Genomic DNA, 16,656 nt, shown 5'->3' with positions numbered 1-16,656 from the left:
ATCATTAGATGCTACAGTCCTCCTTTATGACTCCATCATGTTTCATCATTAGATGCTACAGTCCTCCTTTAAGACTCCATAATGTTTCATCATTAGATGCTACAGTCCTCCTTTAAGACTCCATAATGTTTCATCATTAGATGCTACAGTCCTCCTTTAAGACTCCATAATGTTTCATCATTAGATGCTACAGTCCTCCTTTATGACTCCATAATGTCTCATCATTAAATGTTACAGTCCTCCTTCAAGACTCCATAATGTTTCATCATTAGATGCTCCAGTCCTCCTTCAAGACTCCATAATGTCTCATCATTAGATGTTACAGTCCTCCAACAATGGGTGCCATATGAATCTTTACCACATGCTCTGTAATAGGAGTAGTATTTTTCCTTGACTAACCTGTGCCCCGCACATTGACTCTGTACCGGCACCTCCTGTATACAGTCTCGATACTGTTGTTTTACTGCTGTCCTTTAAATATTTGTTATTTTTCTTCTTTTTACTTATCTGTTTTTTACGTAACACTTATTTTTCTTAAAACTGCATTTTTGGTTAAGGGCTTGTAAGTCAGCATTTCACTGTAAGGTCTACAGCTGTTGTATTTATTGCATGTGACAAATCAAATTTGATTTGTATTTTGATTTAATTCATACCAGTGGGCAGATCTGTTGTATTTGTTCAAACTAAACTACAGTACTTACTTTGATGTGTCAAATCTGATCCTTTCTTCTCTTCTCCTCCTCTCACAGTTACACTCAGCCCCGTTGTTTTCCTGCAGTCCACCAGCAGCACAGACAACCTCTTTATACCCAGCAGTAAGGCGCTACTGGGAGAGGCACGATACAGGGACTCCGGGAGGGAGGAAGGGCTAGCGTTGTCCTAGTAACCATAAAGAGGGGACACAGACACATATCATTATGGATGCAGATGTCACGGTTGACATAAAGTGCTTTACAGAAATGCAGCCCAGATCCCGATAGAGCAAGCTGTATGCTAGACCAAACCAAGTTGCACCATCTGGTGTTCTGATCTGGAGAGACTCTTCTCTGCCTCGTCAGCATCAGGATGTTGTTGATGCTCCCCAGAGGATCCACAATAGTCGTGTCTCTCTCCTGTGTGAATGAGAACATCAAACAGACAGTCAACTTATGATCTTCTATTCCAACCATAGGGTCTTACATAAGGTATTAATATGTCTAAAAAGGACCTAAATTGACCAACTCAATTATGCTTTTTTAATATTGTTTGTGATTAATTCAATGTAAAAGGGTCGTTCAGTAAAATGGGTTCCTTTTAAGTCCATTTGATATTTTAAGTAGAAATGATGCACCGATATTGAATTTTAAAAGCCTGTTATACTAGATCAAGTGCACTTTAATATAGACCACGTGGGGAATGCAATAAAAACCATTTAAAAGTCCTAAAAATATGTACCAAAGGCACATTGGCCCTTAAACAATTCCGACAGTGTAGAACTTCAGTAGAATGCCCCTTTAAAATAAAAGCATTATTTCAAGAACTGAATAGTGTCCCTGTTTTTAAGACAATACTCACTAGGGTTAATCTGATATTCTGTCTCCTCCTTTTTCACTCCCAAAACGTCTTCCTCCTCTTTTATTGAGATAGCCTCCTCTTCCTCTTTTACTCTAAAAGGTTCTTCCTCTTCTTTCACTACATTCTCTTCTTTCAATGTTACGGCATCTTCCTCCTTTTTGATTCTGAAAGCTTCTACCTCCTCTTCCACTTTGACAACCTCTTTCACTGTAATATCATTCTCTTCTTCTTTCAATGTGATAGCTTCCTCTTCCTCCTTTTTCATCCTGAAAGCTTCTTCCTCTCCTTTCACCAGAGATTCTTTCTCCGTCGAGTTTAGTGAGCTCGTGCTCCGGGAGATTAGCCTAGTGCAGTATCAATGAAACACATTTGCTAATTTAACAAGCAAATTACGATTAAATTAATTAGATGATAGGCAAACAAAATTATGTTCAAAACACAAAGAGTAATATACACAAGGTTGGTCTTAAACGGTTCAATGTTTCGGTTTATTTTCGATTGCAAGCTACTGCGTAGTTGAATCTGTTGTCGCTGTTGAAGAAGCCTCCTGTCCCGTCCACTAGATTACACGTCACGCAAGAAGCATCACCTGAAGTACTCACATCGCCATCTCAGGGAAGTCAAGATGGCGTCGCTGTGAGAGGAAGTGCCAAGAGTACAGTTAATGTACTGCCACGAGTAAATGTACCGTTCGAACTACAACTGATGAACACTTGCCAACTAAAAAAAAGGAAGTAAATAGATTTGTTATACTGTTAACCACCGCTACCTCAGCTGAGCGTAGTTTTCCGTTGGAGTAATCCTCTAAAGGTTCACTGTTTGTTTTATTGTTCACATTACTACTTCTGATATCTAGTTTGTGTTCTTTCTTTTTTTAATGCAGGAGTTCGTTTTCAACTCACTCAATATCGTTAGTCTGAATGCTCGGGGTTTGAGAGATCTTACAGAAAGGAAAGCCTTATTGTAATATTGTAAACGCAATAATGCAGATTATGTCCTTCTTCAGGAAACTCATTCGGGTGAAAGTGATTTGAAATTTTGGAAATCACAATGGGGAGACATGGCTTATTTAAGTCATGGATCAAATCATTCTGCTGATGTTTTGACACTTATTCACAAGTTTAAAGGTGACGTTCTAGAATCCACATCTTCACAGGGTGGGAGATGGGTATAGTAACTGTTAAACTTGACAATGCTATTTTCATCATCTGTAATGTATATGGACATAACTCACATGATCCAAATAAGACCCCTTTTACCCAATTTACCAGGAAACTACAGGATTTAAGCAACAAATACTCAGAGGCTTTTCTAATTATTTCAGGGGATTTTAATGGAACACCTGATGCATCTGTTGATCGTTTTCCTCCTAGAACGAGTCAAAGCCTTCAAAATAGCAATATCATCACTACATTATGCAAGGATCTCTATGTTGAGGATGCCTGGCGTTATTTCAATCCGGATGCAAAGGGTTATACCTGGACCAACAAAACTATGTCACGTAAATCTAGAATTTATTTATTCCTAATTTCCCCCTTTTTGTTACAATTTGTTATAGATGTAGATTATCAGTTGGCTCCCTTTTCTGATCATCACTTGATTTCCCTGAATTTACAAGCTACTAAAAAATCTAAAGATACTCGAGGATATTGGAATTTAAACAACACACTTCTTAAAGATACTACTCTCATTGAAAACATTAAATCGTTTGCCAAAGATATTTTTGCAAGAAAAGACTTGGGCCATGGAAGTAGATGGACATTTTTCAAATATAAAGTCAGAGTGGTAGCCATTAAACGTGCCAAAGAGTTGATGCACTTAAAGAACAGAGAAAAAGAGCTGATGAGCAAGCTTGACAGTTTTCTAAAAAAAGATAATCTATCTGAAGAAGAAGAGTCTGTATTCAAGTCTTTACAACTAGAATTAGAACAGCTTTATACGGATCAAAGGGTGCCTTTGTAAGGTCAAGAGCAAAATGGATTGAAGAGGGAGAAAGAAGCACTTCACATCACTCTGTAATGAAATAAATGGGAAGTAAACTTTTAGTCTGAAAATAAAATGCATCGTATTTTCCTAAACTGCGTTACCCATTCTAATCAGCAGATGGCGAATGACGTATTTCACGCAATGCTGCCATTGTGACGTATGATCTAATGGACGGGAAGTTTCTTCAACAACCACAGCAGCGACCTCGGTAGCCTTGCTAGCCGACGTAGCAGGAAGATGTGAGCTCTTTATACGCTTTCGGTGATTAATTGCCACTGTTTTAAACACACGTCTGTCGTATCTACTAGTTACCCCTTTTAATAGCACATTTACGTTGGTGTTAGTCAGCTAGCTGTCTGGTTAAGGTAGCAGTAGCTATAGGTTAGTCGCTAATGCTAACTAGCTAACATCCCCGACAATGACTTCAAAAAGCTTTCGGTGATTATTAGCCACTGGGTTTTAATAAACACATTTCTTTCGTATCTACTAGTTACCCCTTTTAATATCGAATATACGTCAGCTAGCTGTCTGGTTAAGGTAGCAGTAGCACTGGCTAATCGCTAATGCTAACATCCCCGATGATGAGTTCAAAAAGCTACTACCCCCCTGCTAAAGAGGACTGCTGGACGGAGAAGAACGCTCTCGTGAAAGAGGAGAGGGAGGAGGAGGCTGTCACAGTTAAACAAGAAGTAAATGATGAGGCTGTTACAGTGAAAGAGGAGGGGGAAGATAAACAAGAGGGTGCCGTTTTTACAGTGAAAGAAGAGACGACTGTCACGGTGAAAGAGGAGGAAGACGTTTTTGGAGTAAAGGAGGAGGGGGAGATCACTGTCACATTGGAGGAGGAAGAAGAGCAAAATGGAGATCTGATTAACACCAGTGAGTATTGTCTTTAAAAAAGGGGCACAAACTCTGCAGTTGTTGAACTGATGCCCCTGAATATGTATTTCTGTTGAACTGATGTTATTTTAAAGGGTCATTCTCCTGAAGTTATGGGTGATTCCAGCGTTATTGACATTACATTTGCACGCAAAATCACAGACAAAATATAAATTCAATATTTGATGTTTGTCTGTAGTACCCCTTGGGCAGAGTATACCAAGGAAATCGGAATTCTAAATATTGGCGAAATAAAACAAATAGAAGCTTTATGTTACATGAAATCGACAAGCTTTTTGAGGAGAATTAACATATTAGCAAAAGTCTGGCTGATTATGTGGGAAGGTCAACTTGAGAAATGCACAAATTAAGTTCATTTCAAAATGAAACCACATAAATAATTATTCTTAAAGGGATACTTCGTGATTTTGGCAATGAGGCCCTTTGGCAATGAGGCCCTTTATTTATAGTCAGATGAACTCGTGGCTATAATCTGTATGTCTCTGCGAGTAGTTTGAAGGAAGTTGCTAACCAGCAGGAATAAAATGACCGGAAGTCTATGGGTCAATGCGAGCCGATACCTATAGCACAATGACTGGAATTCTATGGGTCTATGCTAGCAGATACCTTTAGCACAATGACCGGAAGTCTATGGGTCAATGCTAGCCGATACCTATAGCACAATGACTGTAAGTCTATGGGTCTATGCTAGCAGATACCTATAGCACAATGACTGGAGGTCTATGGGTCTATGCTAGCCGCTTCTTCTTGTTCTTAGCTGATAGGAATGGAACCCAGTGTGGTTGTCTGCTGCAATAGTCTATCCATGACAAGGATCGACCAGTTGTGCATTCTGAGATGCCGTTCTTTGTCGCCCGCCTATTAGCTTGCACGATTCTTGCCATTCTCCTTTGACCTCATCAACGAGGCAAGTCAGTTAAGAACAAACTCTTATTTACAATGACGGCCTACCGGAGAACAGTAGGTTAACTGACTTGTTCAGGTGCAGAATGACAGATTTTTACCTTATCATCTCGGGGATTCGATCTTGCAACCTTTCTGTTACTAGTCCAACGCTCTAACCACGAGGCTACCTGCCGCCCTCTTACACCTGGGTTACTAGTCCAACGCTCTAACCACTAGGCTACCTGCCGCCCCCTTACACCTGGGTTACTAGTCCAACGCTCTAACCACTAGGCTACCTGCCGCCCTCTTACACCTGGGTTACTAGTCCAACGCTCTAACCACTAGGCTACCTGCCGCCCCCTTACACCTGGGTTACTAGTCCAACGCTCTAACCACGAGGCTACCTGCCGCCCCCTGACACCTGGGTTACTAGTCCAATGCTCTAACCACGAGACTACCTGCCGCCCACTGACACCTGGGTTACTAGTCCAATGCTCTAACCACGAGACTACCTGCCGCCCACTGACACCTGGGTTACTAGTCCAACGCTCTAACCACTAGGCTACCTGTCGCCCCCTGACACCTGGGTTACTAGTCCAACGCTCTAACCACGAGACTACCTGCCGCCCCCTGACACCTGGGTTACTAGTCCAATGCTCTAACCACGAGACTACCTGCCGCCCACTGACACCTGGGTTACTAGTCCAACGCTCTAACCACTAGGCTACCTGCCGCCCCCTGACACCTGGGTTACTAGTCCAACGCTCTAACCACGAGGCTACCTGCCGCCCCCTGACACCTGGGTTACTAGTCCAACGCTCTAACCACTAGGCTACCTGCTGCCCACTGACACCTGGGTTACTAGTCCAACGCTCTAACCACGAGGCTACCTGCCGCCCTCTTACACCTGGGTTACTAGTCCAACTCTCTAACCACTAGGCTACCTGCTGCCCACTGACACCTGGGTTACTAGTCCAACTCTCTAACCACGAGGCTACCTGCTGCCCACTGACACCTGGGTTACTAGTCCAACGCTCTAACCACTAGGCTACCTGCTGCCCACTGACACCTGGGTTACTAGTCCAAAGCTCTAACCACGAGGCTACCTGCCGCCCACTGACACCTGGGTTACTAGTCCAACGCTCTAACCACTAGGCTACCTGCCGCCCCCTTACACCTGGGTTACTAGTCCAACGCTCTAACCACTAGGCTACCTGCCGCCCTCTTACACCTGGGTTACTAGTCCAACGCTCTAACCACTAGGCTACCTGCCGCCCCCTTACACCTGGGTTACTAGTCCAACGCTCTAACCACGAGGCTACCTGCCGCCCCCTGACACCTGGGTTACTAGTCCAATGCTCTAACCACGAGACTACCTGCCGCCCACTGACACCTGGGTTACTAGTCCAATGCTCTAACCACGAGACTACCTGCCGCCCACTGACACCTGGGTTACTAGTCCAACGCTCTAACCACTAGGCTACCTGTCGCCCCCTGACACCTGGGTTACTAGTCCAACGCTCTAACCACGAGACTACCTGCCGCCCCCTGACACCTGGGTTACTAGTCCAATGCTCTAACCACGAGACTACCTGCCGCCCACTGACACCTGGGTTACTAGTCCAACGCTCTAACCACTAGGCTACCTGCCGCCCCCTGACACCTGGGTTACTAGTCCAACGCTCTAACCACGAGGCTACCTGCCGCCCCCTGACACCTGGGTTACTAGTCCAACGCTCTAACCACTAGGCTACCTGCTGCCCACTGACACCTGGGTTACTAGTCCAACGCTCTAACCACGAGGCTACCTGCCGCCCTCTTACACCTGGGTTACTAGTCCAACTCTCTAACCACTAGGCTACCTGCTGCCCACTGACACCTGGGTTACTAGTCCAACTCTCTAACCACGAGGCTACCTGCTGCCCACTGACACCTGGGTTACTAGTCCAACGCTCTAACCACTAGGCTACCTGCTGCCCACTGACACCTGGGTTACTAGTCCAAAGCTCTAACCACGAGGCTACCTGCCGCCCACTGACACCTGGGTTACTAGTCCAACGCTCTAACCACTAGGCTACCTGCCGCCCACTAACACCTGGGTTACTAGTCCAACGCTCTAACCACGAGGCTACCTGCCGCCCACTGACACCTGGGTTACTAGTCCAACGCTCTAACCACAAGACTACCTGCCGGCCCCTGACACCTGGGTTACTAGTCCAACGCTCTACCTGCCACCCTTTGACATCATTAACAAGCTTTTTTTCGCCCACAAAGGACTGCCGCTGACTGGATTTTGTTTGTCACACCATTCTATTGTAAACCCTAGATGCTGTCATGCATGAAAAACCCAGGAGGGCGGCTGTTTCTGAGACACTGGATCCGGCCCGCCTGGCACTGATGACCATACCTCGCTCAAAGTCTCTTAGGTCACTCGTTTTCCCATCCTAACGTTCAATTGAACAATAACTGAATTCATTGATGCCGGTCTGCCTGCTTTATATAGCAAGCCACGGCCACGTGACTCACTGTCTGTAGGAGCGATCCATTTTTGTGAACAAGGTGGTGTACCTAATAAACTGGCCAGTGACTGGATATAATAAAACACCCATAAATTAAATGTTTTTTTAATGTGATTTTTAGGCCATATAGCCCAGCCCTACCTAGAATTATGCAAACCTAAGGTACTACTACTGAACATTCCAAATGTAAACAAATGTGTTATGATAGATTTTAAATCAAGAAATATTTAAGATCTGAATGTCTGTCCATCTGTAACATCCATAACGGAGGGTGTAGCGTCCACGGCGGAGGGTGTAGCGTCCACAGCGGAGGGTGTAGCGTCCACGGCGGAGGGTGTAGCGTCCACGGCGGAGGGTGTAGCGTCCACGGCGGAGGGTGTAGCGTCCACGGCGGAGGGTGTAGCGTCCACGGCGGAGGGTGTAGCGTCCACGGCGGAGGGTGTAGCGTCCACGGCGGAGGGTGTAGCGTCCACGGCGGAGGGTGTAGCGTCCACGGCGGAGGGTGTAGCGTCCACGGCGGAGGGTGTAGCGTCCACGGCGGAGGGTGTAGCGTCCACGGCGGAGGGTGTAGCGTCCACAACGGAGGGTGTAGCGTCCACAGCGGAGGGTGTAGCGTCCACAGCGGAGGGTGTGTTGTGTTTTTGGCATCATTAAACTGAAGATGAATCTTTTAAAAAAATTCTCTGTAATTATTATTACATGATTAAACTACTTAATCATGTAACTGTAATTAACTAGGAAGTCGGGGCACCAAGGAAAATATTCAGATTACAAAGTTATAATTTTCCTAATATAACTTTCAGATATTTTAATATCTGATTAATTAGTCTTCTTATTAATGAATATTCTTTACCTCACGTTAGTCTCATTCTGAACGTAGTAAATTGTTGGTTATCTGCACGAACCCAGTCTTCACTATGAGTCATCCATACATCAATTGTCTTAAATCATTTAATTACTAACTAAATAAATCACAGAAATGCATAAACAAACAGTAGATATAGTTACAAGGAAATGATAGTGGATGTGCCCTAGTGGGCTAAACCGGTATCGCGGCTTGGTGGACAAAAGTTCACTACAAAGTTGATAATTATAAGAATTGAAATAATAATGCTTTGCACATGAACGCTCAACCATTCGGGAATAATTGCAATCAATATATATATTTACGCTCAGTGTGTCGTCCTGATCTTTGTTGGAAAGTTTGTTTCTGTTGAAGAGTTTGTCCGCCCTCTCTCTCTCTGCCGTGGTTAGAATGGATAGTTCAGAGTAACATTCAGCAATATTGTTATAGGGTAGATGTTTCGGCGGTTGTCGGTCTTTGCGTTCAATGATACCGAATTCCTATCTGCAGACCAGTAATTAGTATCAACGATTTGTTCTTATTCTGCCAGTTCGATAGTCTAAGAGTTTAACAATGTGGTATGGTTAAGAATTCAGCTAGAGAAATGCATGGTCTCTACTCAAACCGTAGCCCTCTGTGATGAGGTACTGGTCTGAAACCTTAGCCCTCTCGTGGTTATCGAGGTAAGCTGGTCTCAAGATAAATTCCCACGGTGGGGTTTTTATTCAGAACATAGAAAAGGGCTGTCCCATGACACCAGGTCATGTCTGTGCTCCTGGGTGCGTGCCAATGACTTAGTGAGACTTTAAACAGAAATACAATTCTCTCACATCAACATCATTACATAGCATCACATAATTTCACAAATAGTTTCATCTTTACTCATTAATTTTATACCACAATTAGATGCAAGCCTCCAAACTGAGACTCTTGTATAAACAGGGTTATGGTAATGTGGCTGTATTGTCTCTCATGAGTTTCACAAAATTGTACCAAACGGACCAGTTCGTAGCTAGCCACCTCACGACCTTTTATACATTCTCCAGAACGGGAATATTGTTCAGTTCTCGAGTTCTGTGAGGTGGAAGAAATTCATTTGTTCTCTCTATGAAAACTCACTCTCTCTCTCTATACTCTGGCCATGAGGAGAGAATCTCCTCCAGGAATTTATGACTCCCTAACAGAGCCTGGTGTAGGGAGTATAGAGAGAGGGGGGGTGGTGCTTGCTGTACCCAAAGAGGGCAACGTCATGACAGGTGTAACGTCATGACAGGTGTAACATCATGACAGGTGTAACGTCCATCACGAAGGGTGTAACGTCCATCACGAAGGGTGTAACGTCCATCACGAAGGGTGTAACGTCCATCACGAAGGGTGTAACGTCCATCACGAAGGGTGTAACGTCCATCACGATTGTTTTCCTCTCTAAATTAATAATGGAGATCACAATCTCAAAAAATGTATAGTTTTTGTGTTCAGCCAAGCCTTTCCTTCGAAATGGCTATCCATGTTATAACTAACACTGGGGGACAGCTGTGAGTGGAGAAACAAGCTCTGAGAGCTCTTTCAAATAGACATGAAATATGATTGACTGAAAAGCCTTTTTTGAGACTTTCCCTCCTCCTCTGTAATGGCCAAAATACATGTAATTTCCGACTTAAACTTTTAAAATGAACCCTGAATTCTAAAATATATATATATACCTTAAGGATAATTGTGAACGTGGCATTGTTTCAGTTAGGAAAATGTGGCGCCGGACAACGTGACCAGGAATATTTTTTACTTACTGGTCATTTGAGAAATTTTTCGGACCCATATGCATTGGGTGGTGTAACCAATTAGAGCGTCCACCCACGATGCTCAGAATGACAGAAATCATATTTAGATTAGCATTATGGCTAATTCAAATGAACAGAACATGCAACTCCTGTAATGAAGCAGCCAATAAAAGGTTATTTTCAAAACATTTGCCAAAATGCGATTTGTGGGAAAACACCATTTTAAACAGCTCACCTGATGCTCGCGGTTCTACATGTGACAGATATATATTTTAATCTCCGTCAGGATTTTAGAAAGAGAGGGAAATCTAAAGATACGTGGGTTACTAATATGACTAGGATTGTGCCTTTGGCTTCTGGACAACGAAAGACAGTAGAACAGGAGACAAATGCTGACCAATGAGAACCAATAAAATGGGCCTAATTGATCCCACGTATCTATTGTCGGGTTTTGGCTCAGCTACTTTAAAGCAAAGTAAGACAGCCTATATAATATGAAGTAAAACGTTTGGGTTTCAAACAATTAGGTGTATGTTTTCAAAATGCATACTGCCTCCAGCTCACATTGCAAGTCTGCCTACCGTTGGTTATGCACTTAAATGGCGAATGGGAGGTGCACTTCAATTACCAGTTGAGAAATACAAATTGTAGATCTTTTTCTTTTTATGTATATTTTTTTTACATGTGATTGCATTTAGAATTGTTGCGCAGTGTCTGGGCTTATTAAAGCAGATGGTTCACTCCAGCAGCGACAAGCTGGCAGTGTCTGGGCTTATTAAAGCAGATGGTTCACTCCAGCAGCAACAAGCTGGCAGTGTCTGGGCTTATTAAAGCAGATGGTTCACTCCAGCAGCGACAAGCTGGCAGTGTCTGGGCTTATTAAAGCAGATGGTTCACTCCAGCAGCAACAAGCTGGCAGTGTCTGGGCTTATTAAAGCAGATGGTTCACTCCAGCAGCGACAAGCTGGCAGTGTCTGGGCTTATTAAAGCAAATGGTTCACTCCAGCAGCGACAAGCTAGCAATGTCTGGGCTTATTAAAGCAGATGGTTCACTCCAGCAGCGACAAGCTGGCAGTGTCTGGGCTTATTAAAGCAGATGGTTCACTCCAGCAGCAACAAGCTGGCAGTGTCTGGGCTTATTAAAGCAGATGGTTCACTCCAGCAGCAACAAGCTGTTTAAAGAGCTGAAGCAGGCTCTCAGCAGCAGCTCTGGTGCTGTCTGACAGGTGATATTCCGTTCATAGGCTCTGTATGCTGTGTGATAAGATACTTGGTGCTGTCTGACAGGTGATATTCCGTTCATAGGCTCTGTATGCTGTGTGATAAGATACTTGGTGCTGTCTGACAGGTGACATTCCGTTCATAGGCTCTGTATGCTGTGTGATAAGATACTTGGTGCTGTCTGACAGGTGACATTCCGTTCATAGGCTCTGTATGCTGTGTGATAAGATACTTGGTGCTGTCTGACAGGTGATATTCCATTCATAGGCTCTGTATGCTGTGTGATAAGATACTTGGTGCTGTCTGACAGGTGACATTCCGTTCATAGGCTCTGTATGCTGTGTGATAAGATACTTGATGCTGTCTGACAGGTGATATTCCATTCATAGGCTCTGTATGCTGTGTGATAAGATACTTGGTGCTGTCTGACAGGTGACATTCCGTTCATAGGCTCTGTATGCTGTGTGATAAGATACTTGGTGCTGTCTGACAGGTGATATTCCGTTCATAGGCTCTGTATGCTGTGTGATAAGATACTTGGTGCTGTCTGACAGGTGACATTCCGTTCATAGGCTCTGTATGCTGTGTGATAAGATACTTGGTGCTGTCTGACAGGTGACATTCCGTTCATAGGCTCTGTATGCTGTGTGATAAGATACTTGGTGCTGTCTGACAGGTGATATTCCATTCATAGGCTCTGTATGCTGTGTGATAAGATACTTGGTGCTGTCTGACAGGTGACATTCCGTTCATAGGCTCTGTATGCTGTGTGATAAGATACTTGATGCTGTCTGACAGGTGATATTCCATTCATAGGCTCTGTATGCTGTGTGATAAGATACTTGGTGCTGTCTGACAGGTGACATTCCGTTCATAGGCTCTGTATGCTGTGTGATAAGATACTTGGTGCTGTCTGACAGGTGATATTCCGTTCATAGGCTCTGTATGCTGTGTGATAAGATACTTGACGACTAAAGAAAATACACATGCTGCAATTTCATTCCGCTAAATGATGCACATGTACCTATAGACTGACAGGTTGAATGCATTAACAGTGACAGGTATGTCCATTCATTAATGAAAGCATTATTTTGCTATGTTTAAAAAAACAAAAAACATGTATAACGTTCAATTTGGCTGGCGGCAATTATATTTATTACCTTGAGTCTGCGACTGTTTTAGAGTGAGCACTTATGGCTATTTCTCCGCCTCCAGTGCCATTCAAAAGCAAAGGGAAGGGTCCTTTTTAAATAGACCATCCTAAAGAGGAAGAGTATTGGTTAAGAGTTTGGGCTTGGTTTCAATGATTTAGCCATGGCTAAAAAAAGCATGACCTGGTGAAAATAAGTAAGTTGTGTGTGGAAATATGTATCAGAGAGAAACAGAGAGTGCAACTGAAAATAGTACAAACGCTTGGTTTTAAGGTGATGACAGACAACACAGTAAACTTAGAGGGGCAACATACAATCGCTCACAACTGCCACTTGTCAATATTCCAACATTCTAAAACCCATTCGTGACCATTTTGTGTCCGGCTGCCTGTTTTGTAAAATTGTTCGCAATGAAACAATGCCAGACAGACTCTCACTCTGGTTAATAGATATAGTGAGAAAGTTGTAAATAACTAAATGTGTCTGACGCCAGTGACTTGATAAGCTGATTGTGGCATGGCAATGTGTCTACCTACTTTCTAGCTTCATTTACAAACAACATTGGAATTTAGCTAGCTAGCAAGGCACTGATAAACAGTGAATTTAGCTAGCTAGCAAAGCACTGATAAACAGTGAATTTAGCTAGCTAGCAAAGCACTGATAAACAGTGAATTTAGCTAGCTAGCAAAGCACTGATAAACAGTGAATTTAGCTAGCTAGCAAGGCACTGATAAACAGTGAATTTAGCTAGCTAGCAAGGCACTGATAAACAGTGAATTTAGCTAGCTAGCAAGGCACTGATAAACAGTGAATTTAGCTAGCTAGCAAGGCACTGATAAACAGTGAATTTAGCTAGCTAGCAAGGCACTGATAAACAGTGAATTTAGCTAGCTAGCAAGTCACTGATAAACAGTGAATTTAGCTAGCTAGCAAGGCTCTGATAAACAGTGAATTTAGCTAGCTGGCAAGGCACTGATAAACAGTGAATTTAGCTAGCTGGCAAGGCACTAATAAACAGTGAATGTAGCTAGCTAGCAAGGCACTGATAAACAGTGAATTTAGCTAGCTAGCAAGACACTGATAAACAGTGAATTTAGCTAGCTAGCAAGGCACTGATAAACAGCGTGTAGCAGCTTGTGCTTTATTAACAGTAGTTTGACAGCTTGCTGGTGATGTTATAAACGTGTTCTCAGAAATCAGTCCGCAGCTGACTCGATACTTACTGTATGCACTGCACTGACTAGTTTTCCATGCACATTTTTTAACATGAGAAATACTGCACCAAACATCTTAGCTGGATGTAAAATTACGTGACGACGACCTTAGCAAAAATGAATGACAGATTTCTTGATCTATCTTAGATTCATTCTGACTAGCCTATTTTGAGGAAGTGGTCGTGGCTATCTTGTTGCTATGGTGAAGTTGGAGCAACAAACAACAGTAACTGCCAGGGTATGATTTGTAACATAACACTCCCACATTGAAGCCACACCCCCAACCACATCCCCAAGACCCAAATCACATTTTTTTATAATGAGCACCAGAAAACACATGTGGAATCGCTGCGCTCAGTCCTCCTTTAAAGCTACAACGAGTGTGGGGGGAGGAAGGGGGCTTACTTTTCTAGATGAGACTTGGTTTCCAGCTGTTGTACTGCTTGTATTTGTCCTAGTGATTAACTTGGCCTCATGTTATTGAGGGATCTGATATTCAACCTCACAGGAATACAGTTTTATCATGTGGAGGTTTCATTCAGGGTCGTATTCATTTGTGCACACTGTAGCAAAATGTTTTGCAATGGAAAGCAGAAACGAGCATTTCTTATTGTACAAGTTCCGCTAGTCGTCCCTTTCCATCTCGGCCTGTTTGCTTGCGTTTAGTTTCTAGTGAATACAATCCTGATCTCTCTGTTAAAATAAACACTCTGTCTTTGCCAGGAGAGAGACCAGACTCAGAGGAACCAGAGACGTCTGAACCAGCAAGACGACACCACTGCTCCCAGTGTGGAAAAAGTTTTACCCAATTACGGACACTGAAGGTGCATGGAAGAATACACACTGGAGAGAGGCCCTACCAATGTTCCCAATGTGGAAAGAGTTTTGCCCTGTTAGAGAGCCTGAAAATACATAATAGAATACACACAGGAGAGAAGCCTTACCAATGCTCCCAGTGTGTAAAGAGATTTTCACAGTTAAGTTGCCTGAAATCACATGAGATAATACACACAGGAGATAAGCCTCACAAATGCCCTCAATGTGGTAATACTTTTAAGCGGTTAAGTAACTTGAAGGACCATAAGAGAGTACACACAGGGGAAAAGCCTTACCACTGTATCCATTGTGAAGAGAGTTTTAGCTGGTCAAGGCAACTGAAAGCGCATGAGAGAACACACACCGGAGAGAAGCCCTACCAATGTTCCCAGTGTGGAAAGAGTTTTACCCAGCTAGGGAGCCTGAAAATACATAATAGAATACACACAGGAGAAAAGCCTTACCAATGCTCCCAGTGTGGAAAGAGATGTAAACGGTTAAGTTGCCTGAAATCACATGAGATAATACACACAGGAGATAAGCCTCATAAATGCCCTCTATGTGGTAATACTTTTAAGCGGCTAAGTAACCTGAAGGAACATGAAAGAGTACACACAGGGGAAAAGCCTTACCACTGTTTCCAATGTGAAAAGAATTTCAGCACATTAAGGCAACTGAAAGAGCATGAGAGAACACACACCGGAGAGAAGCCCTACCAATGTTCCCAGTGTGGAAGGCGTTTTAACCGCTTAAGTAACCTGAAATCACATGAGTGGACACACAGGAGAAACGCCACATCACTGATCTGTGTGGAAATAGTACCTCATCAGGCTTCCTGAAAATTCATGAGCAAAGACACACGAGAAAAGCCTTTCCACTGCTCCCAGTGTGAAATGACATTTACCTGGTTAAGGCAACTGAAATCACATGAAAGAATCCACACGAGAGAGAAATGTTATGAATGCTCTCAGTGTAGAAAGATATTTACCCAGTTTAGGCATCTGAAAGACCGAGGTTACCCTCTCAGCGGAGAAGCCTTACCTATGCTCCCAGTGTGGAGAGCGATATTTCACATACTTACAATTCATGACGTAACACACACATTGCTCCCACACTTGTCTCATCTTTTACTGAAAATTGGTGCTTTGTGGTTTTGTTTACGCTCTTATTTCCATATGAAATCAAATTGGAGAAAACCTACTCAAATACACATTTGTATGTTTTATGTTTTAAAATCCCAAGATATGAATTGAATATGGAGTGTGTCTGTTTTTATGAAGATTATGTACACACACTGTGATTAAATAGTCTTTTTTTTTTTTACTCTGACTCTGTTTTTTTGTGGGGGGTTTTAATCGAGTGTTATATGTTGTTAATCGAGTGATATGTTGTTAAGCGTGATCTGTTTACATATGTGATGGATAGTTTACAATTGGCTCATTCATTCCCCTCCTCTCCCCTGTAACTATTCCCCAGGTCGATGCTGCAAATGAGAACGTGTTCTCAGTCAACTTACCTGGTAAAATAACGGTAAAATAAAAAATTAAATAATAAAAATATTTATCTTAGAGAATGTGGCATTAAAGCCCCCATTCAGTCTTTGTGTGTATTTTTTTTATATTTCTCAAAAAGGTATTTTTAATATTCCATTTTCCTGAGAGAGAGATAAAGAACTTTGGGACTTGTAGGGACAGCTGAGGACTTTGGTCCCTCTTCTATCCCTCTTTGTTTCTGGATCAGGTCTTGTAGGGACAGCTCAGGACCTCGTTCCCTCTTCTATCCCTCATC

The 16,656-nt window shown here is 43.0% G+C and overlaps 1 protein-coding gene and 1 long non-coding RNA gene across 2 annotated transcripts; one reads left to right on the top strand and one right to left on the bottom strand.

Moving 5' to 3' along the window:
- Positions 1–700: 700 nt before the first annotated feature.
- Positions 701–1,116, bottom strand: LOC129839948 (uncharacterized). Its single transcript, XR_008757119.1, has 2 exons — positions 1,005–1,116; positions 701–879 (listed from the first exon to the last, which is right to left on the bottom strand). It is a non-coding gene; the product is annotated as an uncharacterized LOC129839948 (long non-coding RNA).
- A 2,379-nt stretch (positions 1,117–3,495) lies between these two features.
- LOC129839908 (zinc finger protein 501-like) lies at positions 3,496–16,460 on the top strand. Its single transcript, XM_055907623.1, has 2 exons — positions 3,496–4,419; positions 14,776–16,460. Exons 1-2 carry the CDS (start codon positions 4,104–4,106, stop codon positions 15,705–15,707), a joined length of 1,248 nt encoding a protein of 415 aa, XP_055763598.1. The 5' UTR covers positions 3,496–4,103; the 3' UTR covers positions 15,708–16,460.
- The last annotated feature ends 196 nt before the right edge of the window (positions 16,461–16,656 follow it).

Source organism: Salvelinus fontinalis, chromosome 40, assembly GCF_029448725.1.
Source record: "Salvelinus fontinalis isolate EN_2023a chromosome 40, ASM2944872v1, whole genome shotgun sequence".
Taxonomy (NCBI): domain Eukaryota; kingdom Metazoa; phylum Chordata; class Actinopteri; order Salmoniformes; family Salmonidae; genus Salvelinus; species Salvelinus fontinalis.
Note: the sequence above shows the minus strand (reverse complement) of the source record. Positions and strands in the feature narration are given on the sequence as shown.

Excerpts from the sequence above, each read along its gene's own strand:
- LOC129839908 (XM_055907623.1), top strand. The coding sequence starts at position 4,104 with ATGCTAACATCCCCGATGATGAGTTCAAAAAGCTACTACCCCCCTGCT. Across the intron at positions 4,420-14,775 it reads TGGAGATCTGATTAACACCA|GAGAGAGACCAGACTCAGAG; the intron begins GTGAGTATTGTC and ends TGTCTTTGCCAG.